At 46.4% G+C, this 26,737-nt stretch overlaps 1 protein-coding gene across 5 annotated transcripts in view; it reads right to left on the bottom strand.

The window, feature by feature from the left end:
• Positions 1-15: 15 nt before the first annotated feature.
• The window catches only part of bdg (sodium-dependent transporter bedraggled), a 195,575-nt gene continuing 168,853 nt past the window's right edge, over positions 16-26,737 (bottom strand). For 4 of the 5 annotated variants that reach the window (XM_075695719.1, XM_075695720.1, XM_075695718.1 and 1 more), the window contains 15 exons: positions 24,445-24,815; positions 22,464-22,681; positions 21,775-21,906; positions 20,903-21,055; positions 19,562-19,625; positions 18,734-18,872; positions 17,567-17,698; positions 14,772-14,875; positions 13,804-13,922; positions 11,846-12,105; positions 9,346-9,477; positions 8,364-8,466; positions 8,138-8,256; positions 5,087-5,293; positions 16-4,502 (listed from right to left, as the gene is read on the bottom strand). In XM_075695719.1, coding sequence (XP_075551834.1) covers positions 4,167-4,502; positions 5,087-5,293; positions 8,138-8,256; positions 8,364-8,466; positions 9,346-9,477; positions 11,846-12,105; positions 13,804-13,922; positions 14,772-14,875; positions 17,567-17,698; positions 18,734-18,872; positions 19,562-19,625; positions 20,903-21,055; positions 21,775-21,906; positions 22,464-22,681; positions 24,445-24,734 — 2,508 coding nt within the window. In that variant the 5' untranslated portion in view covers positions 24,735-24,815 and the 3' untranslated portion in view covers positions 16-4,166. Of the gene's footprint in view, positions 4,503-5,086; positions 5,294-8,137; positions 8,257-8,363; positions 8,467-9,345; positions 9,478-11,845; positions 12,106-13,803; positions 13,923-14,771; positions 14,876-17,566; positions 17,699-18,733; positions 18,873-19,561; positions 19,626-20,902; positions 21,056-21,774; positions 21,907-22,463; positions 22,682-23,280; positions 24,418-24,444; positions 24,816-26,737 lie in introns of those variants that run through there. The other variant, XM_075695723.1, reaches the window with a different exon arrangement.

Below are 26,737 nucleotides of genomic sequence, written 5' to 3' on the forward strand. Positions count from 1 at the left end.
TCTCAACTCATCATATCACTCTGCAATGTGGTTTATTTACTTTATGCACATTACATTGCAATGATTGTTCTCACCCGTGATACACATGTAAAATTTGCACGCCTTTATTTACACTTTAGAGAACTCTGCTGCATCTTTCTTTTCACAACCAACAAAGCAGCATGTAGACTTGGACTGCTAAATTTTTAGTGCCTACCTCATGCAACTGGAAAATAGCCAAGATATTTGCTACCCCATGCATAAGTTAGCATTGTTCACAGCAACAATGCACTTTGTTCTCTTCCATACATCTTTCAGCAACATTGTCAAAGCATGTACCAAATCAAGTGCAACTCTTTTTAACACACTTCCCACAGTCCGTTTCTTTCTTGATCTTTCCCCTTCAATGCCTAGTATGTACACATATTTACAAACACACACACACAATTAGAAATGAAAGCTTTCAGATGTCTCTTGCATTATACATAGCACCCGGAATACACACAGTTCAAAACACGCTAAATGTTCAACTCTTATCACTCAAACTCAACAAAGGCAAACAACACTGCCAAGCTTCAGGCAGCATAAAGAAAAACCTATGCATTCTTTTTTTTTGTTTTGTTTTTACATGTAATTCAAGCTACGTTCTACAACCAAGCTGCTCTTTCTTCACACAAGTTATTGTGCAAAAAAATTTGTTCACTATACTCTGCCCTGAGAAAGCATTGGAAATGGATAAATATCAGCAACAATTTTGATACTGTGCCTGTAGTATTTAAGAGAGAAAACATCAAGGTTGGGAGAAGCATCAGGTGGTTGCAAAAGTGGTCATGTGTGCATAGAACTTGTGCAAGTAAAGGTTCATTTGGAACAACCCTAAACTGTGCAGGTAAAAATTGGTGCATGGATTGAAGGCGAAGCAGTATATGGCAGTATAAAAGCCAAGTGTAGCACTTCTGCTTTGTACTCATTGATGAACAACACAGCACATACATTAAGAGCTCCTGGAGCAAGGGTTCCCTTTTTGTCATTTCTATTGTTATATTTGATTTTTCTGTATTTGGAAACGTGCCACAATTAGGTTCCATGTTGCAGGTGCTGGCAAGATGCACATGAACTAGTTCAACAGGTTGCCGTATTTATGTGCGTCAAAGCACTCGTGCAGCGCACACATACACTTGCAAAGTGCTTCTTGATGACGGCTGAGCAACGTAATGAAATCTGGAAGTTATACAGAAGCTCAACGATTTCGCTGTCGCAGAGCTCCTGAAGGAGCATACAGCCGGGATTATCAGATATGTTCTTACCAGCACATGTGTAGTACATACGAGACATATGCAACTGTGTTATAAGCTTTCTTCCTTTTCGTATTCAGTAATGCCATTTCATCTAGAGCACATGGAAAAAGTGGACTTTGGATGCTACACGAGACCTCAACATCTATGCTTAGGCAGGAACTTGCAAAAGTACAACTGGTCCTCGAGCGCAGTGGGCCCTTCATTACACATTTCTAATGTTATTCCTACTCGCACAACTTAAATATCACATCCTCCTCTATGTGCAAGGAGTAAGGCTGTTGTATACGGTATATGTAACAGATTCAAATAAACACACACAAACACACATTCAAACATTGTGCCTGCCTAGCCTTTATAGTGAAGTGATAACAAGCTACACACTGTGTATGGCTGAAACAAACGGAACAAGCTAATATGTATACATGTTATCTGGTTTGCTCCAGCTGCGTGGTAAGCTCCCCTTGAGGCAAACATTGAGGGACTTGGAAAATCATTTAACCTTAAGAGAGGATAAGTGACTGTATGGGGAACCTAATGAACATCCTGAAACTGCTCAGTTTACAGAGAAGTAATTTTAACAAGAGTTAGTCTTACTAGCAGCCTCGTGCACTATATGCAGCATTTAGCTATGTAAAAACTAGCCTATAGGAAACCCTTACTAATAAAGAGCTCTTTTTTTTCACAGTCACAAACATACAAATATCTTTGAAAGAAGCACTATAGGTCCTGTGTGGTAAATGAAGCCAACATTGAGTGATACATGTGCTCAAAAGAAGGTGTGTGGTCTGCCACTGAGAAATCAGTGTAGTATTGTAGTTTAATAGTTTACGACTGCTGCAAACAGTGCTTTTTTTTCTGGGTGCAAAGGGCACCTGCTGTCACTAGGAAAACAAAGCCACCCAGAAGTGATGGACACGTTCTAAGTGGTCGAAAACAAACACGCATGCTTGAAGCTGTACATTCCTTCTCTTTCAATTTCTCATCAGAGTTTATCCCTACAGCTTAATACCATCTAAGCTGCCAAAGATGACCGAACCTTGCTGCATGCCCTGAGAGTAAGACTTCCTTTAGCGTGGAATCTTTGTAGTGTATCCTCATGGTTTCATTACATCACCAGTGCGAGGATACTATTTCTTGTGTAAAAGACAAATTTTTTTTCAGTCACTAATAGGCAAAGCCAGTCATGTTTTCCTAACTGCAGTAAGTGGGAAAACAAGGAGTGCGATTCATACACTTATAACTTAAGTTTTGGTTAAACCTGCAATGGCATTGTCCTCAACCATCACTAAAAGGGCTGCAACAGTATGACCAATATTCAATGAGAATGACTCGTGAATATGTAGACCACTTAATTTGACACACAAAGTACTTGAAAGAAAAACTGGCAGTCATGCCTCGGAGGGTCTCTGCCATGATCAGAGTAGCAACAGCCAAGCAGTGCACCGCAAACAACAAGCTTCTGGGTCCCCACAAGTTAAAGAAAAGGTGGGCTAATGTAAGAATCCTATTCCAATTCTTTTTCTTTAAGCACTCCATTTACATGGTAACTGCGATCGGCAATCAGGACCAGTCGATAAGAAAGGAATAAACTTCGGATGAAAGAAGTCTTTACATTATACCGACTAAACTTTCACCTCCTGCGGTTATAAAACAAGTGATGTGCTTATATACCACTGCTATCAGTAACTCGACTGGTCACTTAACTGTATCCTTGAATCCCACAGATCACCTGGAACAAGCTGCGATATACCTACTAAACCCATTAATAAGGTCTCAAGACTTCACCGGTTATGGATGGCCCTATGATTTCATAATTGTTGATGAAAGACATGGCAATTAGTGCTGTTTCATTGTCGTTTCTTATGTCACAAACAGTGTGGAAAGAGCTTTGTTATGACCTGCCATCACATCTGAATTTCAGTGCGCAGTATAATGCAGGCACAGATAATTTTTGTTTTTCTATGATGGATGCAAAGTACATTGCCGACTTGTCACTGGGGCACTTCTGCAGTATCTGCTACACGAGTCACCATGAAAGTGACACCAGATGTTTGATTTTTTTTCCTACCTAAAGCAGCCGCCTAAGCTTTTCATTCCTTCTTTATGATGTGCCTCAATGTTGTGTAATATGCTCGCTCAATGCCCTGTCATGAAGAATCACTTGCAAAGTGAAAAGAAAAACAAAGCAGGCTTTTCAACTGCATGCTTTGAACCATAGCCTTATAAGCATGAAGCATCCTACATCATTGTAATAGCAGTGTAAGCAGTCCACACAAACTGCCTAATGTGTCGGAGCATCTACAAACAAGTTTCTTATAGGCTCACTAACTCTGCCTGAGTAAAAGGCTCAGTACTCATGACAGTTGCTAGAAAAGTACCATTTAGAGACAAGGCTGACATAAAACTACTACACCCTATTCTTTCTCTTGTTTCTGCTACTGTTTGGCTCAGCCTCACTTTAGAGTTAATAAAGTTATTGTCAGAGGGCCCTGACTGGCTTGTTTGCCACATTTGACCCTACTAGTCTAGTAAAAGAATCTTGTCTCCCATTTCGCCTCAAGCGCTTTCAAGCATATGCTTGCCTAGAAGAGATCAATAACTGGACCACAGCACCCGTCCAAACTCCCACCCGTCTGTCCAAGTCATACGGTCACAGCACAGGCCACTTGCACAGTGTGCCTCGCGCTGTGCATGTGTTCTGAACCAGCCTGTCATCGGCATTCAGCCACACCCTGTTAGAGATGGTCCAAGCGGCACTTCACACCATGTCTTGACAATCACCGCTCCACGCATGGATCAGAGCGACTGATCTTTGCATGCCTTTTTGTTTCGTTGCTAACGGCACACATCACGTATAAGCGAGGACCTCAGAAGGCTGCCACCTTTTCTTCACGCATCCGACGAGTCTTCCCGTGGTGGGCTTCGAGAATTCAGGTTGAACTGAAGGTCTGAGAAGCTCAGCCGAATCTTGTCGACGCGCTCGCGATTCATCAGTGAACTGCGGCCACTGCTTGTTGGCGTAGGTTGCTGTTGGCACTTGTGCAATTCCTTAAGGATCATACGTGCCGTGGCAGTTGAGTAGGATGGGGGTGGCGAGTATTTTGGCGGAACATCTTCTTCGAATGCAACGTTGGAGACACCCTGTGAAGGCTCTTGCACGGCAGGTGGTGTCTCTGTGGCTGGAGATGTTGTGATGAATGTAGGGCAGCACCAGGATTCGATGCGCTGTATTAGAAGGAAAGAGAGACTTGTCAAGGCCGTAATAAATAAATAAATAAATAAATAAAATTTATATTTATTATGAATAATTACCAAAAATATGATATACATGCAGGATGAAGAACGTCTCATGGGAGTAGTGTGAAGGGATCATAGATAAAAACAATTTGTACATTACATGTAATGGCATAAAGCAGATGCATAAATAAAACAGTAATTTAAAACAGATTGTAACGAGCACGAGTCATAGAAAACAGCAAAGGTACAATAAAAACTAAAATTTTAAATAATCACTCAGTTGCAAAAGAAAATGTGCATGTTCACTAATATCCTAAACACTATTGTGATTAAAATTTGAGGACATAATGTGTTTGTTTCAGTGTTATGAAACAATGTTATTGAGCTGATGCTGCTTCGTACTTTGTCCCATAGTATTGCTGTGCCAAATTAAAACATCCATACATTCTTCTACCTCATTGTTATAAACACTTTAATGTTAACACCATGTACCAACAAATATTATGTAGAATTAGAACTGATAGTATAGCATTATGAATCTATGTGCACAAAGGCTTGTGCCAGGAACTTACCTCGTGCATCTGAACCTGATTCTTGCTGAAGACCACAATCTTGAGGCCTTCGACTACAGCTACTAGGGCGACACCCAGAAGGGGCAGTGTCTGCAGGAGCACGCAGAACGAGCCAACCCAAGGTGACCAGTAGTGGTAGAAGAGTGACAATGACTCTGGTGAGAACATGGCCAAGTGGCCTGATCGCATGAATGCGATGGACAGCATCTGAGGGCACAAGCATAAGCACAGATCAGAGCTTCTCGCTAAAGCAAGATCAAATAAGCTGCCATAGTATGGCTTTTGACAGGAAAGATCGTGGTGACAAAAACTACAGAAATATGTTAGCGAACCTCCAATGCAAGAAAACTAACGAGCCCTGTGAGCATTCCAAGTTTCATTTTTAATTCACCAAAGCTGTTTTGTAGTTTTATGTAGTGTGCCTTAAAAAAGATGCTGATAGTTTGGACCATAAAACCAACCATATTTCACTGAACTGTCTTGGCTGGATAGCTATTACAAGGGTTCGAGCTTTTGTCATTCGGTCTGGTTGCAACCTTTCACTCCACCATTAAGGAAGAAAAGCAAAACTGGTTGATAGCTGCAGGACAATCATAGTTAACAAAGTTTCTTTAATAACATTTAAAGCATGAGAAGCACAGTGAAGTCAGAGATGACCGTGTTCTAGAATGAAATATCCAACAAGGCTACATTCACCGTAATACAGAGAGTCATCACACCGCAGCCAGCACCACCAGGTAATCATAAAAAAGGGAGTGTGGTAATGTCTGTGTAACAGCAGACTTTGCTCACACATGATGTGGCTGGAAACTGTATTTTCACAAGAAACACAGAGAATTAATGAAATACTGACTGTGGTCACTGCAAGCTGCTCCACATTACAATAAAAAAGCTGCAACACCATGAGGTCTATGTAACTTTTGCAAGGGTGGGGATTTTGTCGGTGTGTAGCAGTATAGCAAAACTGATTTTCATAAGAGAAGGGCGTGCAGGTGATGTCTTAATGCTTGGGCTAGGCACGTACCCAGGATTTTTTTTCAGGGAGGACCCAACTTAAGGTAACTTTTCTATGCAAATGAGGGAGGGGGGGTTACCTTTACTAGTACAAACGTGAATAATGTCCACCGTTTGCCATAAATGCGCATAAACCCACTAAGGACAAATGAAATAAAGTATCTCACTGGTATGCCTGTAACATACACCTTATTTCATTTGCCCTTCGCAGGTTTACACACCTTTATGGCAAATGGGGAGATACACCTCTCCTTTACTTGGCAAACAAGGAACAATATCAAATGGACTCGCACAGGAAAGAAATGCAGGAAGGACACTGCCAAGAACAAGTAAACAAGCGAAAGTGTAAAATAAATACTTCTGGTAGCATTTTTTTAATTAGCTCTTATAAAGAAAGATATATTTACGGAACAATCACACTTCTTTTGGATCCTTCGTTTACCGCTGCACCAAGTTAAATGCCGAAACCGACTAGCATTGTTATTTTGGAATTTGCATAACTATGCGTGGCCACCAGTCTCGTACAGCTGCGTATAGTGCAGGACGCTGCAGTTCTAGACACATTGCGCCCACTGCAGAAGGTTACAAAAGCGCCCACATAACTACAGTAGAGAAGTGACTGATATCTGTAAAAGTGTCATTCAAAACATACAGAATCATTCTCCAGTTCCGGCGGTGTTTCCTCTACTTCCTTTTTAAATACAAAGATTTTGATCCGTAAATATTTTCAGAAACAACACAAAAATGTGTGCTTTTTCTTCCTGTTTCGTTGTTGCCTCGGCTCTCTCCCTTAGTATATAGCTTAATTTCGCAACTCCTTGGGACTTGCTTCCCGTTGCCAATTTTACGCAAAAAGTGCTGTACAATTAGGGGAAAACCATACGAGGTAACAGATGCCATTCACATTGCTTATGGGTTTAGCAGTTATTGCAGGGTATGATTGAAATTTCGAAATGTTTTGGCACGGCTGTGAAATGTAGATCGTTGAAACGATATCACTGGGGTATTTCCAGCAGCAGCACCTTGAGATTTTGGAACAAACATCGAAATAATGAGAAAGGCGAAAATATTCCCCCATTTTTTAGTAATATCAATATGTTTCAAGACCTCATTACAGTGTCGTTTCCCTTGACCTGATCAGCGATCGCTTCCACACCTCGGAAATAATAGTGCTGTAGCAGCACCCCAGTGTTGACTGCCGAATAGCTGTCAAGTCTCAAGATTGATTTGGCAGCTCTTTCGGGATGTGTGTGAGGAGTGGTGGCATGGGGCGGGGAGGGGTGTGTATGCCACGTAATTTTTTTTTGGGGGGGGGGGGGGGGGGGCTGGGTACGTGCCTGGTTTGGGTGATGATTTTTGAATATTACACAGACAAAGACAATGTTTAGTGCTGTTTATAATGCCCGCAAGGCTCATAGAAAGCTGACAAGAAAGGGTCAAATAATGCAACATGAAATAACACATCCCCTTCAGGTGCCAGCTAATTTTGTGTACTGAAAAGGTAGCTTTAAAGTAGTCTTGTATATCCAGCATCCTTAAAGGCATGTGAAGAGATTTAGACGCTTCAATTCTTAACGAGTTCTGTTGCACACAAATATGGACTCCATACCTAAACTCCCTAAAAACGTATTTGAGGCACAAGAACCTATAGACTATTTCACGCAAGCTACATTTCCAGATACAGCGAGTCACTTCAGAAATTTGCTTAGTTCAAGTCATCACTGTGAAAACAACTACATGGCAACACACAACTAGCATTGCAGCAAACACGCAGATCTTGGAACTGTGCTCACTAACATGCTTGGTACTCAAGAACAAATTAGAACAACGCTGTTGCCTTGTCAAATGTGTTTTGAGGTGTATGCAAGACACTTCAAGCATCTCTTTCAATAGTGCATCAAATTCTTTGACATTTTGGTGGCGTGTACTTTTGTACATTGAGCACCCAAAGAGGATGCAGGCATGTTTCATATACATGCTATGAAGGTAGAAATACAAGGCAGTAAACAACGACGATGGAGTTGCATATTTGCTTACCAAAAATGCTATTGGTAGAAGAACATTCCAATGAAAAGTCAGCAGTGGCAGGTAGAGAGACTTGGACCTTTCCTTTTGCACTATCATTTTGACTAGCTTGTCCGTTCCAAAAGGTTTACCTGAACCAAAAAAAAAAGAAATGGGGTAAAATTAGTAGCCAAGCCAATGATATTTCTGACACATTATATGAAGACTTTTGTCATGCTTTGTTAGCAATGCTGCTTACCTTGTATAAATAGCACGACTATGAGCATGATGAAATACAGGGCGACGATCCACCAGAGTGATCCCAGCCACACATCCAAAAACAGCATAAGGTGTAAAGTTGCCTGCAAAAGAGTGCAGTGTTAACATCGTTGAATTACAACTAAACTGGCACACAATTGACTAAGCCCTCCCCCCCCCCCTCCACCTATTAAAGGGACACTAAAAAAAAATACAAAATCAGTCACACTAAAGTATTCTTTGGTAATACGTTCATTACCATATTTATTTGATTACAAGGCAAGGGTGCAAATTTCACCATGAAGTCGCACCTCAAGGCGAAATTCGCATATAGCCCACACCCCGCCTTTAGTGTGGAATTTTCTGAATTCTCGGTGCAATCTATACGGGTAAAGAATACAATACTGCCTCACCTACCAAGGTTTATTAGTTGCTACTATTTATGCTGCCGTCTAAAACCTGGATCATCAGAAATGTGGCAAAACAGTAATTGAAGTGACTTCAAGGCTAAGAATTCTCGGAAGAAACCTCGTCGGATATTCGAATAAATTTGGTATTATGAGAAAATGAAAGTTGAAGTTCCATTTCTTGAATTTTGTGCCATAAGGTCAGAGCTGGTATGTCATTAATGGTGACATCACAGATTTAAAAGTGTTTTCTTGTACTTGGTCCACTATAACTCAGTAAAAGTCTTTGAATCTTGCCAAGTGCAGTCTTTGGCTCTTTTACAACAGAATGTAGTCCGATGATAAAGAGATAACTAGGCTTAAGTAGATGCCGCAAAGCCCGTGATGTCACGACGAGCTGGTGGGGAAACTTCTCAAGGCAGTGGCGCTGCCGGTCTTTCGTTTTGGCATTTTTTTTCAGGCTTAGCTGGGTCTCTTCTCATAATAAGAGTGGTTTCTTGTGTATTGTTCAAGGGTAATACTAATACAGCTCAGCTTATTCTTCTCCTTAGCTTCCCTTTAATGCCTGGTTCTTACATCGGTGGCGAAGAAGAGCCCCAGAAGAAACCCCACTGCGCAGGTGATGAAGGTGACTATTGTCCTCCATTTTGTGAAAAACTTTGGTCGGATGTACACCACAGCATCTGCAATGCAATTCCAGATGCATATCTGCAATGAACAAAAGAGAAGCACATGTTAGGCACTGCCAAGTTACATAAGCCTAGCGTTTGATCATGAATATCCTGAACGCTGGGGAAAAACATGTATTGACCTTGAAATTTAAACAAATCTCGTCATCTGAGCCTCAGCAGATCTCCAACTTAAAACGAAAATCAGGAACACCTTTCTCGTTACGCAATTAAATGATAAATTGGCATCTGCCAGTCATGCTGTCATAGTAAGAAGTCATAAAATTTTTCTATTTTAACATCTTTAAAAAACACAAGCAACAGATATGCCAATCAGCAGTCTGATTACAAGGCATAGCTGAGCCACTCTCCTCTAAACAGATGGCAGCATAAGGAATAAGTGCCAATTCCTGCAGTTTCTTTTACTCAGGTACTAGAGTATCTGCAGCCTTAACATGCATGGATTTATCTACGTAACCCTTTCATACAGTTTCCACAGCTTCCATTGGCATAGTGTTAGAAAGGCAGGACCACAGCTACATGACTATTCTGAATTCAGGCAGCCTTGCGATGATGAGTTCTGTTTACACTGAGGGTCATCAATCAGCAGGTTATTTGGCACCACTGCCTTTGCACAAGCATCATTTGATTTCCTTCTCTGAGATTACCTTCTCGTTTATTACAAGTCGAACAGAGAGGGCACTCAACTCAAGATGACAACATTTATGTGTACCACTAGTTCGATATTTGTTTTTCTCTCATGAGAGTGAGAGGTAAAGTATTGGAAAAGTGGGTGCAAATGTAGAGATTAGCCCATAATTGTGCTGACTTGTGCTTGCACAAATACAGCACTAAAAAAGAAAGGAAGCCAGCTAATGCGAAAACACTCACGTTCATAATAGCATAAATACGCAACATTTGAGCATGTTTCATTTTCCTCATTCCATGAGCTAGACTTAGAACCCAACTTGGCTATGCTGCATTTTTCAAAGTTTTAATAATGACTCCTCTTTTCCTTTTGCACCCGTGGTAGCTGGTTAGTGTCATTCATACAGTTACAAATCAAGCAGTACAGTAGGCAGCTTATACTGCAAGAAACAGGTATAAGAAGAGCATTGGTAGGACAGCACAGCGTCGTTGCTGTATTTTTTCTTTGGAGGGGGGTACACTTTGGATGTCTTATTTAACCTTTAGCATGGTTAAAGTCGAGAAAATACAGCTATTGCACTGTCTACAGATCAACTCGTTTTTGCACCCATTCCCAACTGGTATCAGTTGGCCTTCAAATACTTGTAGAAGCTGTCTTTAACCGACCATAAACTGGATTTGTAAACTGAAGCAGTAGCATTTCAGTTAATCAGTTTGAACCTGGGGTGTCACTGTGTCATGAAGATGTACTATCTGTCGAGCTCCCTGGCCAAAGCAGTCGCAACTATCTGTAACCTAATGCCACATAGTAGCGACACTGTGGCTAGAAGAAGGTTGAATCGAACATATGATGGCTCAACATCTCTAGAATTCTATAAATGCACAAATCAGATTGTGGCCAGATATATGTATGGTGTGAGCACCCGTGTATGTGAGTGCCCGTCTTATTCCCTTCACGTCCAGCCCTCACAATAGATGGGTAGAATATATGCTCTAAGAAACAAGGTGGTGGCGAGTGCCATCAAGCTGATTTTTTCTGCTACATCTTCTCTTCACCTTGAAGATCCAAACCACTAATGTTTAAAAACTTACATAGACTATGTTAAATTCCTTTAAAACGTAATGTTCCTTTCATTGTGTTTTTGTTTCTTTTGCACCACCAACCTTTCTTACTGGCCTCCACTGCAGATTCAATTATATTTTTCTTGCTGTCATTGAAGCCAAAGGTGCGGGCAGACTATGTCCACCATTAATATATGGTGTTCGCAACAGTAGGAAGGAGGAGACCCAGGAGAAACTATACAGTGCAGCTCATGAAAGAGAAAATTTAATTTTGCCCACCAAAGCATGCTCAATAGTTCCTGTCCAATTAACATACACTGGGCATGAATAGTAGCCAGCGGAAAATTTTCTTCTACACTGCCGCAGACAACTAAACCGGAAGTACCATTCTGGACGCTGTCAAATTCCGCCATATTGTCACATTCAGTAATGGCGGCATTTTGAGCCAATGATAGCAGCTGTAGCAGCCCTCTGGGCCAATCAGAGCTGACAGGATGGCGAATTACCATAACAGCATGGCGGAATTTGTCAATGTCCAGAATAGTACCTCCGGTCAACGCCGTCGATAGCAGCGCCGCCGCACGTTAAAGTGTCCGAAGTGACCGCAGGCTCTCTGCGCTGGAAATTTTTGGGGCATACGGTACGTTTCTAGTAAGGTATACGGAGACGCGGACTGAAAAAAAGAGGCCGCTTCGCACCAGGTGTCCGAGGCCCAGCGAGGCGAGCATGACGAAGAAGCAGATGGGCCAGAAAGGCGAGATACTCCGGCCTCCCTCGGCGGACAGCGCTGCCGGAAACACCTCGACGGCGAAGCGTGCCACCTGATAGCCGCTGAGCAGGTTGTGCTTGCGCGGGCCCTGCAGTAGCACGCCGGCCAGCAGGTTGACCGGCACCGACTGAGTCATCGGCGGCCACGTTCCGTTCGCCGACTGCAGGAACCGCACCGTTGACTCTTCCTCTGACGGGGCGCGGTGGTATGGGGAGGAGAAAGCATCCTCGTTACACACACAGTCCGTCGCAAACAGAACGGCGTAGCAGTTTAGAAGCTGCACCGGGAGACAACTGGCAATCGTACGCTTAGCCTACGAAATATGCACGTGAGTGCGGTTTAACGTCCCGATGCTGGAGGCTTAGTAATGAAGCACAGGGGGCGCCGTTGTGCACAGTCGCGCATTAATTTTGTCCACTTTGAGTTCCTTAACAGGCGCTGAAACGTCTGTAATAGTCGTACACCTACACGAAAATGCGGAAGCTGAGGCAGTTATCTGATATACAGCCGGCCGCAGAAATTTTCAGAGCACGTAATGCAAGAAAAAAAAAGTTAAGATTTCATCTAGGCTTCATCCTTGAATTTAGAACATTGATGTTGCCGTTGCGCAGCAAAGTATACACCGCACGTTTCGATTTAAGGGAGGATGCACTGGCTGCCACACTCATTTTTTTTTTCGGATTCTGTGCTTTGAAAATTTTTGAATTTGAGGTTACCTAAAGGCAGCTGATCGGAAAACGCCATGTTCTAAGACTGATATATACCTTTTAGTTATTTACTGTTTGCACAGAGCCTCGCGTAACCATCATTTATTTGCTCAGTGACGTGTTATACGCTATGTCTCTAAGTAAAATTGTATTAATGCCTAAGAGTTACTACTCAGCTGCAATTTTGTTTAATCGCCAATCTTTTTGGGCCTAGAATACTTATTTATACATGTGTACCTTACTGTTGCATTCGAAACAAGACACCTAAAGCATCCACACTCCAAAGCTGGCTTCTCTGCCGTTACGACTTTAGTGTGGCAAAGCCTACTTTCAAAAAAACGGTAGCATCAGCAGGACAGAACTGCTTCGCGTCGTTGGCGTTGTCATTGAGTTCTAAAGAAACGCTACGCCGATATCAGGAAGCAAAGGTACCACTGCTAGTTTTGATTAAGCTTGTGTGTTCGTCGGCTGCGCCTCGTCTATCTGCTCCTGACGTGAGGGAAAGAAAAGATGGGCGACAACATTCCTAAACCCGAGAGCGGTGGAGACGCTAGAAGTTTACGGTGATATTTCTTCTTTACAGTACGTAGGTTCCTTTTATCTTTGAGTTTGAATTACCGTACCTCGATGCGAGCGAGAATCCGGCTCGTCTTTGGGGCGAGCCTCTTCTTTTTTTTGTTTATTTTTCCTTCGCTAGCCGCTCTGGATACGCCTGCTTGAGTGGATTTATCTTGGCTTGGGCTAGCTGGTGACTGCGTGCAGCTTAGTGCGTACGCAGTTGCTCGTGCGCGCCTGATTTTCGCGTTATCTTTTCTCTTGCAAACAGGTTGTCGTGCTACCACGAGAAGAGGAAGGAGGCAGTGCATGACAGCAGCATACGAATAGACATGCTTCGAAGGCCGCCTCATTGTCAGATAATAAAATTAGCAGTCGCGCAGCGTTCGTAATGTGACTAGAGTAATTACTTTGCAAATTGGTTAATCTGCGATCGGTCGACGTAACTGTAAAGTGCGAACATTTCGATCCCCCCCTTTCTTTCCCGTGAAAGATCGGGGAACGCCGACACCTTAATGATGTGGTGGTGGTGGTGGTGGTGGTGGTGGTGGTGGTGGTGGTGGTGGTTGTAATGATGATGATGATGGAAACTCGCGAAGCAGAGCAAAGGAAGTGGGTTGCTCACCGAACGACGAGCTGACTAGAATCATGCCGCGAGTGCGCAATAGATGCGCCACACTGGCGAACAGCATTGCGACCAGCACGAGTACAGTGCACACCAGCACCGTCACGCAGACCATGTTCCTGCGAGAGACGAGACGTGGGATCACGAAGTTGAGCCTCGGGTTCTCTGTTTCATGCGCAGAGAGTTTCTGAATTGGTAGCCCTTATTCCTAAGCACCGAGAAGAAAAAAACTGCGGAAGATATCGCGTTCTATCCGTGTGTGAGCCGCATCTCCAGCAACCAGACATTGGCATCGACTTTCATGACCTATGGGCTGTTGCGTAACCTGTGAATGTACAGCTAGCGAGGGCGACTCCTGTTTGTACAGCGCTCTATAGAGTGGTGTATTCTTGCCCTTCGTTTGCATAAGGGTGCTCGTGTCTAATTAATTCACAATTAATTGATTAATTATACCTGTTAGGAATATCATAGCGCGCTAATACTGAAAATAACAACGAAAATTATAACTTAAGCTTTCTTTTAACTTTTTGGTAGAAGTGTAGGTTATAATGCCTTCAACTCGGCAACTCATTAATCACTGTTATAAAGTTAGAAAGAAACGTCTCATCTGAAAACAAAATAGAAAAAAAGAAGAAAAAAGTGTATGAGAAACCACTCGCAAGAAAGCTTGGTAGTTTGAGGTTAACTATGACTGCTTTGAAGCAATAGCTGTGAGCTCGCTGTCAAAAGCGACGCGCAAGCTCCTTGGGTGGTACTTCTTCACTGTTCTCAGAATTTAACTGATTTTGTGAAATTATGGTATGCCTACGCTTTTCCTTTTACGACATAAGGCATAATGCGGCCAAGCATTAATTTGTATTGAAGAGACAGAAGTATGAGACAAACGAATCCGTCCTCTACATCATGTAACTGTGCGCCGCAGTGCGCTTCACACCTCGGCCGAGAAAGCAAAGTACGCTCATGCTTGCCTTGTAATGTTGCTCGAAAACTTGTTGCGACTGTTCACGTGCAGCGCAAGGGCTCCGAACAGCCCCCACGTGATGAAGACTTCACGCGCTGCCACCACCCATGACTAGAAGACAAAGAAAGAAAGTGCATCCTACTCAGGTGTCTCTCTTTTTATAACATATCTGCCAATTTTACAAGTGAATGCATAGCATAATATGTACGTTTATCCACACCACGTAGAATCAACGATATGCGAGGCATTGCTAATGAGGTGCTATATATGTATACGTTTCGAATTACGTTTATTGCTTTGACTTGACCTTTAGCTGTCATTACGCAAGCCTTTTCTGTCGCTTTCGGAGCGTCCTAGTGCAGCTCTAATCCCAAGCTAAGGCTAAGCATTCCGGGTTCTTCCAAGTAAGCAAGCATCTCGGTATACGTGAACATTCATTCAATCCGCGCTCATATGCGCACGCGACCTCCGTGTCTGGGATTCGAACCCGGCGACTTATCGCACTCAACAGCATGCGACTGCAGCCCACGTCAGTCCTCGCTCTTTTCGTACGAGAGCGCGACCAACCGCACTGACGAAGGAGTAGGAACCGAGAAGGCGTCGTGACGGCAGGGAACGAAGCGGGAATTACTGAAACAGAAGTAGTTGAACATTGCGAATCTGCACAGTTTGGCTACGAAGAACGCCGTACATAGTAGAGGGCTGCCGGATTAACTTTGACCACCCGGGGTTCTTGAACGCGTGCGCCTAAATCTTAGTACACGAGCGTTCTTCTGTTCCCCCCCCCTCCCCCCCTCCCTTGGTGGAACGCGGCCGCGCGGCTTCTGTCCAGTTCAATCCGGGACCTCTAGCTCGGGAGCGCCACGTCATATCCGCAGAGCCGCCTCGGCGAGTAAACGGGAATTCCGCCACTGGCACGGCCACCAGCAATACGACCGCGGACGGAGTTGCCACCGTTTCGGCTCAGTGACAACGGTATAGTGTCAGCGTCAGTGCATTGCAGGACATCCGCAGCCACTACTCTTTGGTTATTCGTTTATTTATATACCGCTCGCGGGAAGATGAAAGATGCACGCGTGCACCGGCTCGCATATCTAGCTGGCTCTCGGTGCGTTGCAACGTGCTGTAGCAACGGCATTCCACCCGCATTCAGAAACCGCGGCGCCTTTGTGCGCAACCCGGGAAACGTGAACTGTCGAGCTCAGGAGAACAAAAAAAAAAAAAAAAAGAGAGAGAGAGAAAGTGTGCCGGGACGCGCCGTGGGTTGCAGAGCGGGCCCATTTGGCGGCGCAACAATCCGGATCCTGAAGGCCCGTACAGCGGCACACCATGCGCAACAATTGCGCGCGCGATATACCGGGCGCGGAAGGGAAACGGGGCTTGCATGCGGCTTGTCGCTGCTCGATGTCAATGCGATTCGCGCGAGAGTTCAAGGCTGTGTGTGCTCTCTGTCTCTGTCTCTCCTCTTTACTGTGCCTTTCTTTATTATTGTTCTTGGCCGGCGCGCCTCCTCTCGCCGGGCGGTTTCGTTAATGGAGCGAGTTCTGAGCGTTTACCGCCGTTGCCCGGACACTTTCGAACGCTTTTCCGAGGCCGAAGCGACACCGTTGCCCCGTTTCTAGGCGCAGACGCGGGAAACCCTGTTCGTTTAGACTCCCCCCCCCCCCGTCCGCACACACACGCACACACACACACGTTGTTCCTCACTTTTTTTCTTCCCTTCTCACTATCGCCCGCTGTTCTGTCGCGTCTCATTGCGGCTCTATTTTTTTTTTTTTTTGACGAAAGCGAACGTGAAATGAGAAGCGCAGACCAAGAGGTGACAAACAAGCAGTTTAGACTTGATCTGTCTGGTTATACTGCCCAGTTTGCGCGTTGTAAGGAGAAGCAGGACGTAATCTTTTGCGTGCGCCGTCCGAGCTACGTCGATTCACTTTTTCTTTTACTTAGGACAGTGTACGTCAATGAGAATCGAATAAACACGGCATTGGAGTACAGGGATAAGAAAATTGTGTTCCAGCTTCTCTCCTTTAAAAGTATTTTTCACGGCTACCACAGTCGACAAGATTATGTAAGCACCGCTTGCACTTTTTTAGTTGACAACATCTTCTGAATAAAACCGTTAGAAGATATGTTTAAGAACAGGAATCCTAAACACACGCACATACACACACGTATATATATATATATATATATATATATATATGAGAGTCTGCTCAGTTCCGGTAGTTGAACCGGCACTTGTAGGTTTAGGAAGCACGCACGAAAAAAAAAAAAAAAACGATGCTTTATTTTCTATGTTCCGGCCGGGGTCCGGCTTTCATGAGGGAACACGTGAAACGGTAAAGCGTTTTGCTTAAATACGTACAGGGTATAGGGGGCCTCCATATGCGCTTATCCGCGTAAGCAGTGACTTGTGCGCCCCGTAAGCAAGAAACAAAAAAAAATCTCATTATTATCAACCTGAGAGTGTACTGATCTTGAAAACGGTGCCTATTGATAACCATTCTGCTGAAAAATGCATATCCAAGTGATGAGATGTATAAGCTTTTGCACAGAATGAAGCGATATTGCATCAAATTCTGGAGCCGTTCTTTTTTTTTTTTCTTTTTTTTTCTTTTTTTTTTTTTTTGCACGCGCAGATTTGTTGACGTACACGAAAAATCCACGGAACCCTATAGCCATGAACAGCTTCGCTGTAATCTATGAAACATCTTTCGATGAACTCGTTTTCGATCAAATGGCGTTCGGCATAAACGGCTTTGACCTTCGATGAAACGGATGAAACCATTCGATGCTTACGTTGGTGTCGGAGAGGACGCCCTTCCAGTCGGCCCTGAAGAGCTCCGTAATGCCACCGCCCCACTGTTCCGTCATGCGGATGGTGATGAACACCAGCAGGCACAGTGACAGGATGCCCAGGATGGCCAGGATCTGAGCGAATCACACCGGAAGACAAGAGAAATGAAAAACAATGCCCGCGATCACGAGGCAGCAGTTTGAATTACGCGAGCTTGCCGTCGCAGTTCACCCAGCACTGTTGAGGAAGGCGCGCTATGGTATCTTATCATCGAAGAAGCAAGTGGCAAATAAAGAACGAGAAAGAGAGAATTAAGAAGCCACACGACCTGTATTGCTTCGCAATAAACAGCTACAGGCTTCTGTTCATCGTTGCCATGGCAACACACTTTCCGAATGAATAGAAAGCTTGAAACGGTTACATCACATTCCTAATGTTTGCATCGGTATGGGGCGTATTGTTTCTACTCTCGGTGTAGTGTTTCACGCGAGACAGTGTCCTTACATAAGGTGCCCCAGCTAACGTTAGCACAGATGTTCAAAGAAGAAAGAGAAATCACCGACGATTACAATACTCCCTCCTAATGCGAAATTTGAGCGCAGCTGCATATACGTGTTTTAATATCGTAATATACTGGCGGGCGCGGACAATCTGTCTCGTGCGGTATAAGTTGCAAACGCAGAGAAGTGCGATGGCGCATTTTCCTCGCTAATCGGGTGATCGCGAGAGGAAGCGCGTGGGTGGCGAGTGGACGCGATTCACGGCAGCCACCGCAGACAACCTCCGCTCATGCAGCGCTTTGTTTCCGTGCAGACGACGCGAGCTACTCTGGCGCCATCTCGTAGCCTGGCTCAAGCTGCCATAGCGCACTTCCCGGCCAGCGCTGGTTATGGCTTATGGCCCGATTATGGTTATGGCTTATGGCCCGATTATGGTTAGGGCTTATGGCCCGATTATGGTTAGGGCTTATGGCCCAATCGCGTAAGCGCACGGGCTTCCACGCCACTTGTCCGCCTGGTCTGTTCAGTCCCGAGCGCAACCTGGAGCCCCGCAGCAAAGCCTCGCAGTTTGGACTACTGCAATGCCATAGTTTGGTACTAATGGTTCCCATCGGTCGTACGTGTACACGCCCAAGCAGGGCGCTATACAGGCGATCGTGGTTCACGCACCTTCCCGAAGGACTTGAGGCCCCGGCTGAGGGCGATGAACACAAGCAGCCAGACGATGCCCAGGTTGAAGGCCAACTCGAACTTGAGGTCCCCGATGCCGCTCGCTTGTGGCACCGCCCTCCGATCCAGCACCCGGCCACTGCCCAAGGTACAGCGGGGGAAATGTGATGTGAAAAAGAATATTTGTGGGCCTTTGGGCCAAATGGACGTAAATATTTCGTTTTGGCAGTACGGACTATGAGTACAGAATATAAAATAGTATTGCGGATTTCTCTCTCTCTCTCTCTCTCTCTCTCTCTCTTGCAATCTGTGCGGAGAAAGGAGGAGGTGTTATGGCTTGTGGGCCTTGTTCTGTCCCGAGCGCGCTATCTTATTCGCATATGCCGCGTTGATGATGAATGGGCTAAGCGACATTCTCATCGAAGCAATTAATTGCAGGCAAGTTGTTCGCGTCGCGGCCTCAGGTCTCGAAATTCTGCAACCACGTGCGGCCAACATGTTCCTCCTCCACCTCTACTCGTTAACCACATGGAGCGCACTTTCGGCGCGCGGCGTCGATCGGCACGTTCGTTTCACCCAACGATCTATTCACACGATTACCCTCGATGGCTGAAACGCGCATGCTATCGGGTTGCCTCTTTCCTCGCTAGCAGCACGGAACGCGCAACTAGGCCGACCACAAAGAACGATCATCGTGCAGCGTTTACCGACGCCGAGGAACGTCACTCCCAGACAAGTCGAGGAAGAAAGAAAAAAATTCCTACCGTCGCTGCTTTAAAATAAACACGAAACCGCAATGTTAACGGATGCAGTCCAAGTCTTACTCACTGGAAATAGGATGCCGTGGTCCAGCCCAAGAACTCTGGAGATGACGAATTGTTCTTGTAGCACCCTGTAGCAGAAAATGAAGTACACATTCGATGTAACTACTATGATGTAACCTTCTGAACTAAAAAGAAAGCATAGCCAACGTTGCAGAACAGTAGTTTGTGTTTGTTTATAGCAGCATAGGTCCAGGTATCACCATACGAAGCGCCACAATTTTTCTGAAAAGATCTAGTGATCGAGTCAAGCTTCCAGAGCTAGTTCACTAAGCGATCATTTGATTAAGTCAATTAACACAAAGAAACAGGCATAAAAAATGGCAATCATTCCACTCTGTGAAGATGGAATGGCAGCGAACGCTGACGACAGTCAAAGCTCGCAAACTAAAAGCAAAGTGCTTTCGCTGCCATTCCATCTTCACAGAGTGGAATGGTTGCCCGGGCTCGCGATTGTCGTTTTCGTTCAGCATCGTGGGAACGTTGTTCGTCGGTGGTCGTTTCGCGCCGGTGCCGTCTACATTCTCGTTGCTGTTCCCTCCGGCGCTCCTCATACTCATGTTGTTCTTCGGGTGTACGAACTATATGTGTCCGCCCACCGATAACGCAACTGTATTTAGCGCTGATAACCTCTCCTGCTTATATACAGCAATAACCATGACGTCGCGCTACTTTTCACGGCGAGCGTTCTAATCTCTTCCGCATTTTTACATCTGCGCCGCCGCACTGCACCCGTACGGTATCACACAAAAAGCAAACAATGAAACCCATTGTGTATGGGTTTGTTAGACATCGCCAAGTCCGTTTCTGTTGCCGGACGCCGAAAAAACTACGGAAGGTTAGTCCATAGACAGCTTCCACTGTAAAAAATAAAGTTTACGCAATATTTGATAAACGCAGCGCCGACCTCGTGTTAATTTCGGGAACGAGCGGCCCGAGCCAAAAATAAAGGTCAGCGCTTCTGTAACACAAGAACTGCTTGTTATCTAACGACGTGTTAAATGCGAACTATTTGTGTTCTAAGGGTTCGAATGCGAACTAAGTGTTCACGTGACGTCATGAACAATCCAGAAAAGGGTGTTGCTACACAATATGATATCTATAAGGCGCGAATTTCGAATATGCTAACTGCTACAGCATTCCGTCGAGCGCAAACGACGTGTTCGCGGCACGGACATTCCAGAACAGACTGTTCCTATACATAATCTGATCTGGATGAAGCGCGTAGTCTCAAAGCGTTGACTGGCACAACATTCCAGCACGCGGCCTCAGTGACGTCACTGCGCACCCGTGGGGAGTCACCTGACTCTGCGTGAGAGAGAGTGTCTGTCGTCTATCTATGCCTTACCTCCAGAGGCGAACCGTGCCTGGCAGATGGACCACCGGTAGGCGTCCCTCGCCTTGATGAACGAGTCGCGGAAGTAGAAGAAAATCCACGACACAGGCACGGCCAGGTACACGCCGCACACCATGTAGACCATGATCAGGGCCAGGCCCACGCCTACGAGAAAGACAAGGACGTTGAGGAGACACTCGAAGATGCCACTTAGAGACGGTCAGCCGAAACGTCGGAAAGTCCGTCGCATCGATTAACGTGACGCAGCTATAGGTTACGCGAACTCTTTCTGTGGACACAATGTTTCGACACACGAGGCGGCGATATGCTTCCCATTATGCATATTGTTGGATATTGCTTTATTTATTTTCGTTGTTGAATCAGAATCAATGTATGTCACAAAGATTCGCTTCGGATGCGAAACCAGATGCGTGGGCACCACGTTTCAGTGGTATAGTCATACAGCGTTGCCGCCAGCTTTCCAGGAAACTGACTCCATCTTGCGCGAGTCCGTTTGAGGGCGGACGTGAAATGTATTCCAAGTACCACGAGGTGACGTCCCAATCACGCGCAGATGTTACATCTTCATCCATTGAACTAAAGCGGATTTGCTGTAACAGAAAAAAAAAATGTCAGCTTGTTCGTGTACACGTAGACGCTGCTTCGCTCTAACCGTTGTATAGGAGTCAATAATGCTCTTTCCAGGTTCGTATAACATAGCGAGCACTACCGGCAGACTGAGCACGTGACTCCCCCCCCTCCTCCTCCTTCGTCTTTCTCTCGAAATTTCTGCGTGCCAGCACAAAACGACGTGCGCCAGCACCCGACTGCCCCGCCTCCCTTCCCCGCCAAGTGCGTTGTGACGAAGGGCAGCGTATACGTACCTTTGAAAGCGGGCGATATGTACCACATCTCGAGGATGCCGCTGCCCAAGTACTGGCCCAGAGACATCTGCAGGTACAGGAATGGCACGCCGAACACCGCCGAGAGCACGAAGAACTGCAGCACGAAGCACGCTGAGGGAGACAATGGAAAGAAGAAAATATGGTCAGCGATTCCTCCGGCTCCGAAATCATTTATTGAACAGCAGCAGGCACCGGCAGTGGACACGTCCGTGTCTTCTCAAGGACAACTAAGCATCGCGTACAACGCCTCGTCGTCTCCTCGCTCGCTACAGTATTGCCTGGTGTGGCTGCCGAATTTCGTGCACAGACGCCGCCACTCTCTGACTCCTTGTGGAGCGCGAACTCCCGCAGAAAATATCAAGGGTCTGAGCTTCAGAATAGCGCATGTCGTGGTTAGTGCATACAGCTCCCAGCTGAGCAGGGACATAAATTCGAATCCCTGTGGCTGAGGTAAACGCTTTTGCTTCGCTTTGTGGCGAAGATTACGCTGAACGTGGGTAGGCAGCCTAACGACGATGCGGTCATCATTGCCACAAAAGACATTGCGAAACTCGGCCCACCTCAAGCTGCTATTGGTCCCTCAGCGAAAAATGACTCCCCCCCCCCTCCCCCCGCGCGTTATTCGCGCTATCAGTTCATGGCGGCGGCGTATACAATGCACTGCGTACCTTTATAAATATGCACCAGCAGAGAGAACCTGGTGACGCTGAAGAGTCCGAAGATGCTGAAGAACGAGGCGAACACGGAGAACAGGTCGTGCGACCAGAGGCCGTGCGCGGCGCGTCGGCTCTCGTCGTCCGCGGAGGCCGGGGCCCGCAAGGCATCGTGGCCGCCCCCGCCGCCACCCGTCGACGTCTCCTCCCGCGGCCTGGCCGTCTCTTGCACGCTGCGCAGCACGTGTGCGGGAGAACACGAGTCAAAACGTGCGGTCAGTCAGGAGTCTGACCACGGCAGGTTAGGTTAGGTTATAAGCTGGCCAGTCAAACTGGAACACTGAGTGGTAGCCTTAAAAGAGCAAGGATATGCAGCGTTGTGAGGTGTGGAGTTAGGTCAAGTTAAATTTGCCCCTCATACTGAGGAAGCGAGTAGCGCCGACAGGGCAAGGACAAACGTGCGGTTAGTCAAGAAACCGTCAGGCACCACAGAGTAACCATGAAATTGAAATTAACCGAGGGCAATAAGGCTGTCGGCCGACCTGCCAAGACATATAGGTAAACCTAGCCTAAATAAGTCCTGGTTATTTCCCGTGTGGTTGCGCGTCGGGATACTCTACTTCTAATAACGCTGCTCAGTTTTCCGTTATAACAGAAACTGGGTAGTAGATCATGTTAAGTTAGGCTGGCTTATCATACAAGAAATTTGAGTAGCGCTAAAAAGGCGTCAGTTCATAACAAAGACATATGTGTCGAGGTCGTTATTGTAGAGGTAGTGGTAAACAGTACAGTCTCAGTCAACGACTGCGCGAAGAGACATAATTCCACTGACCTGACGTTCAAGAAAGTCGGACCATGCAAAGAGACGTCGTCGAAAAAAGCTTTGCGTCGGCTCCGGAACCAAGTTTCGCGTATTACTCGATCCCGCAGAAAGATCGTGCAGAGGAGTTCGCTATGGAGAGGCGTGCGTGTTTGCATGTCTAAAGCAGAACTCTGACAGGCGTTATCACAGTTTCCTTTTTTTTTCTCTCCCTCTTGCGCGCGAGACGCAAAAGGGTGTGTTTTGTGATTGTCGCAGCGTAGCAATAGGCATAGCGTCTGTCGACGCCGAAGGATACAGAGGCATACACCGTGATACAGAAAGATGCCGCAGATAACGTTTAAGCGTCGATGTTGTTCAGTTTTCCGCAACAACAACCACCGTTATCGCTGACAAAGACAGGTGGCTCGTGGCGATTGCGGTCCCAAGTGTACACTCCGAGGGTACCCGATGCAAATAGCTAGGGATGATAATGGAAGTGGTCGTCTTGCGTACGTCCAGAAGGTCACGTGACAAGATATTGCCTTCATTTGTGACGCGCAGTGACTGCCCAGATATAAACGGGATCAAGGATGTGCGGCTGCTGGACCTCGTATGCTGCCAGCGCAATGGATATGAGACTTAATTTAAACCTCGCGGCTCTCTTTCGGCAAACTACAAGATGCAAAACATACTCTCTAAATGCTTCGATATCCGTCCAAATCGTTTGAACTGCAATAAAGCGTTACGCCTATGGGACACCTGACGTCAACCATGCATAATGTTAATATCCGATGCGCATCCTTCGTGCAAAAAATGTCGAACACGGCGGCTGAGTTGTCTTATGGTTATGCCCTCTATTTATATCGCGCTGTTTGTTTTCTACGATATTAACCGAATGATTCGCCCAACTTTCCATTTAGACTGAGACTGAGTGGCATTTAATTTGTACCCTCTCGGTGGACTTTCCTCTCTTCTATTTCTCTCTCTCTCTATGACGTTCGCCGAGATCTTAGCTCTTGCAGGAGCGCCTCTCCTTTCAACTCTGTTATGCGAGCCGGAGCACAGCGAGCGAGAGTCCCACCGAAGTCCTCGTTCGCACAAGCATACAGCTGGACCGTTGGTTGGGGAGGCTTCTACGCATCGCCAGCCTATAGGAATGCCTCCCACGGACAGCGGCGTCTCGCGCGAGCGCACCTGGTCGAGTCGCTGCTGGTGCGGTCGGTGAACGAGCTCTCGGTGGCCAGGGAGCCGTTCTCGAGCGAGGCCTGCCTCGCCGCCGCACTCGGAGCCGGCGGCGGAGTCGACGGCAGCTGCAGAGGCCGTTCGCCGGGTTCGGACGAGAGCCTCGTGCCGGAGATGTGGAACACGTCGGGCCGCAGGGGCTGCAAAGGGTGGCGACCTCCCGCGTCGGCCGCGGGCGGCGAGCCCACCGCCGTCGCGGGGCTGCTTCCCGACGACGCCGACGCCTCATCGGGGTTGCCCATGGACTTCGCTCCGCTATCAGTGCGACGACGACGACGACAGCCCGGTGGTGCCCGCCTGCGTTGTTGCGCTCATTGGCTCACCTGCGAGACAAGAGGCAAAGGGTGCATGTAACACACGCGCGGGGCTGTAAGAGTGCGCAGCGATGAAAAGAGCAGGAAGAGTACTTGTTATTTTCCTCCGTTACGTTTAACGCGAAAGTACCATATGTGCCCCATTGCGGGAAAATCCGGCGTTGTAGTCGACGGCGTGACCGAAAGACAGCACCAAGAATGGCCGACGGAGCGACGAGTGAAAACACGTAAAAAAATGCATGGATTGACGCCAAATTGGTCAGGCTAGGATTCTGTAAACAAAGTCAATTAATGGAACTGAAAATGAAATTTGGTACATTTCTCTCTGGATGCGAGACGAGCGCGCTTCCCCGACGCCACGGTGTCTCCACAATTATGGTTGACTAAAGTTGTGCCTTTAGTGCGTGCGTCATTGCACGCGCACGTCACCGCCTACGTCACCACCTCCCACACGTCACTTGCTCTTCGGATTTCATCGGTGCTGTGTCTACTGCGATGCCCTCTCGACATCAAATCCTGGGTGTATACAATGAGGTGTACCTAGTGCGTGTGTCATTGCACACGTCAGGCCGCTGCCTCCGGCGCGTCACTCGCTCTTGGGATTTTATTGGTGCTGTGTCCACCGGGATGCACTCCGAAGCGTCTACTTGAAAAGCGTCCGTGAAACGTGGTCGCCCACAGGAGCACACCGCAGAAAACGAAGCAAGGAAACGCAAAAAGGAATGACGTGCAAGTTTACAACGTGCACAAGGACATACGAATGAATACCTAAGCGAAAACGTTTCTCCAAAGCGACTGCAATGCTTTCGCATTCCCACATGTAAGCACTCTTAAGTTTGTCTGCCAAACTTTTTTTTATTTAGAGAGAGAGAGAGAGAGAGAGAGAGAGAGAGGAAGAGTGATAAGGAAAATGCATTGAAAGTAACCAGGCTGAGTCCGGTTGGCGACCCTGCACTATGGGAAAGGGAGTGAGAGATGAGAAGTTGGCAGCAGGCACTTGCACTCGTCGTTCGGTCAGTCACAGGTGGTCGTAAAAGCTTGTGGACCTCGAGAAGCGCAGCAGAGAACATTGAAGGCCGTTCTGCAGTGGCCATACTGGTGTGCCCTACTTCCCGTTCGGGACACATGTATTTATTCCAGTCTATAGATTAGGCTCTAAACGAATAATCTCGCTTTCGAGGCATTATTACATACAATACCGCAGTCCGCCATATTTACAACACCTCAAATGAGTTTAGCAGTGGAGATAGAAAACATTCGTTCAGCTATTTACAAAGAAACAGTTGCCTTATTCCGCAGAATTCCAGCTTTTCTCTTCTTTGCCTTAGCATTGGTACCCAATATTCTGTCATTGATCTTTCGGAAACATGAACGCACGGTTTTTCGGCCACGATTTGCAATTGCTCCAGCAATTGGGCACGCAGTACTTATTAGGCATATCCTGACGTGAACATAATCCACATTCTGCGGCAATGAAGGCGTGCCGGACACAAAACCGCAATCGCAGCACAAGCGCGGAGACTACATGCACGGTTCACGAGCAGAAAGAAAGTGCGCTCGGAAGCATGTCGCAGCATGCCAGGACTTTTCTAGCACTCAAGGAGCGGCGGGGTTTCCGGAACTAACCTAATTGTTACCGCCGTCGTCGCCCACTGGCTCTTCCGCGTCTCATTTTCAACGCAGGTGCGCCGCTTGTAGCTTCGTAGCACGCTGCACGGAACTTCTATGTGGGCCTCTTTTGCGTGACGTAACTCAAGGGGAGAAGGTACAGCCAGAAGGCCTTAAGTTCTCTAGAGGGTGTTGCTCCTGCCCCCCTGCGTGATACCGGACAACGGACGGCGAGGGCTCGGCTTAGAACAGCTCCCGCTCTTAAAAATTTTCAAGGGCATTTTAGCGCTGTTCGCGTTATGCACAATAATTCGTTATATGTG

Source organism: Dermacentor variabilis, chromosome 6 (genome assembly GCF_050947875.1).
Source record: "Dermacentor variabilis isolate Ectoservices chromosome 6, ASM5094787v1, whole genome shotgun sequence".
Classification (NCBI taxonomy): domain Eukaryota; kingdom Metazoa; phylum Arthropoda; class Arachnida; order Ixodida; family Ixodidae; genus Dermacentor; species Dermacentor variabilis.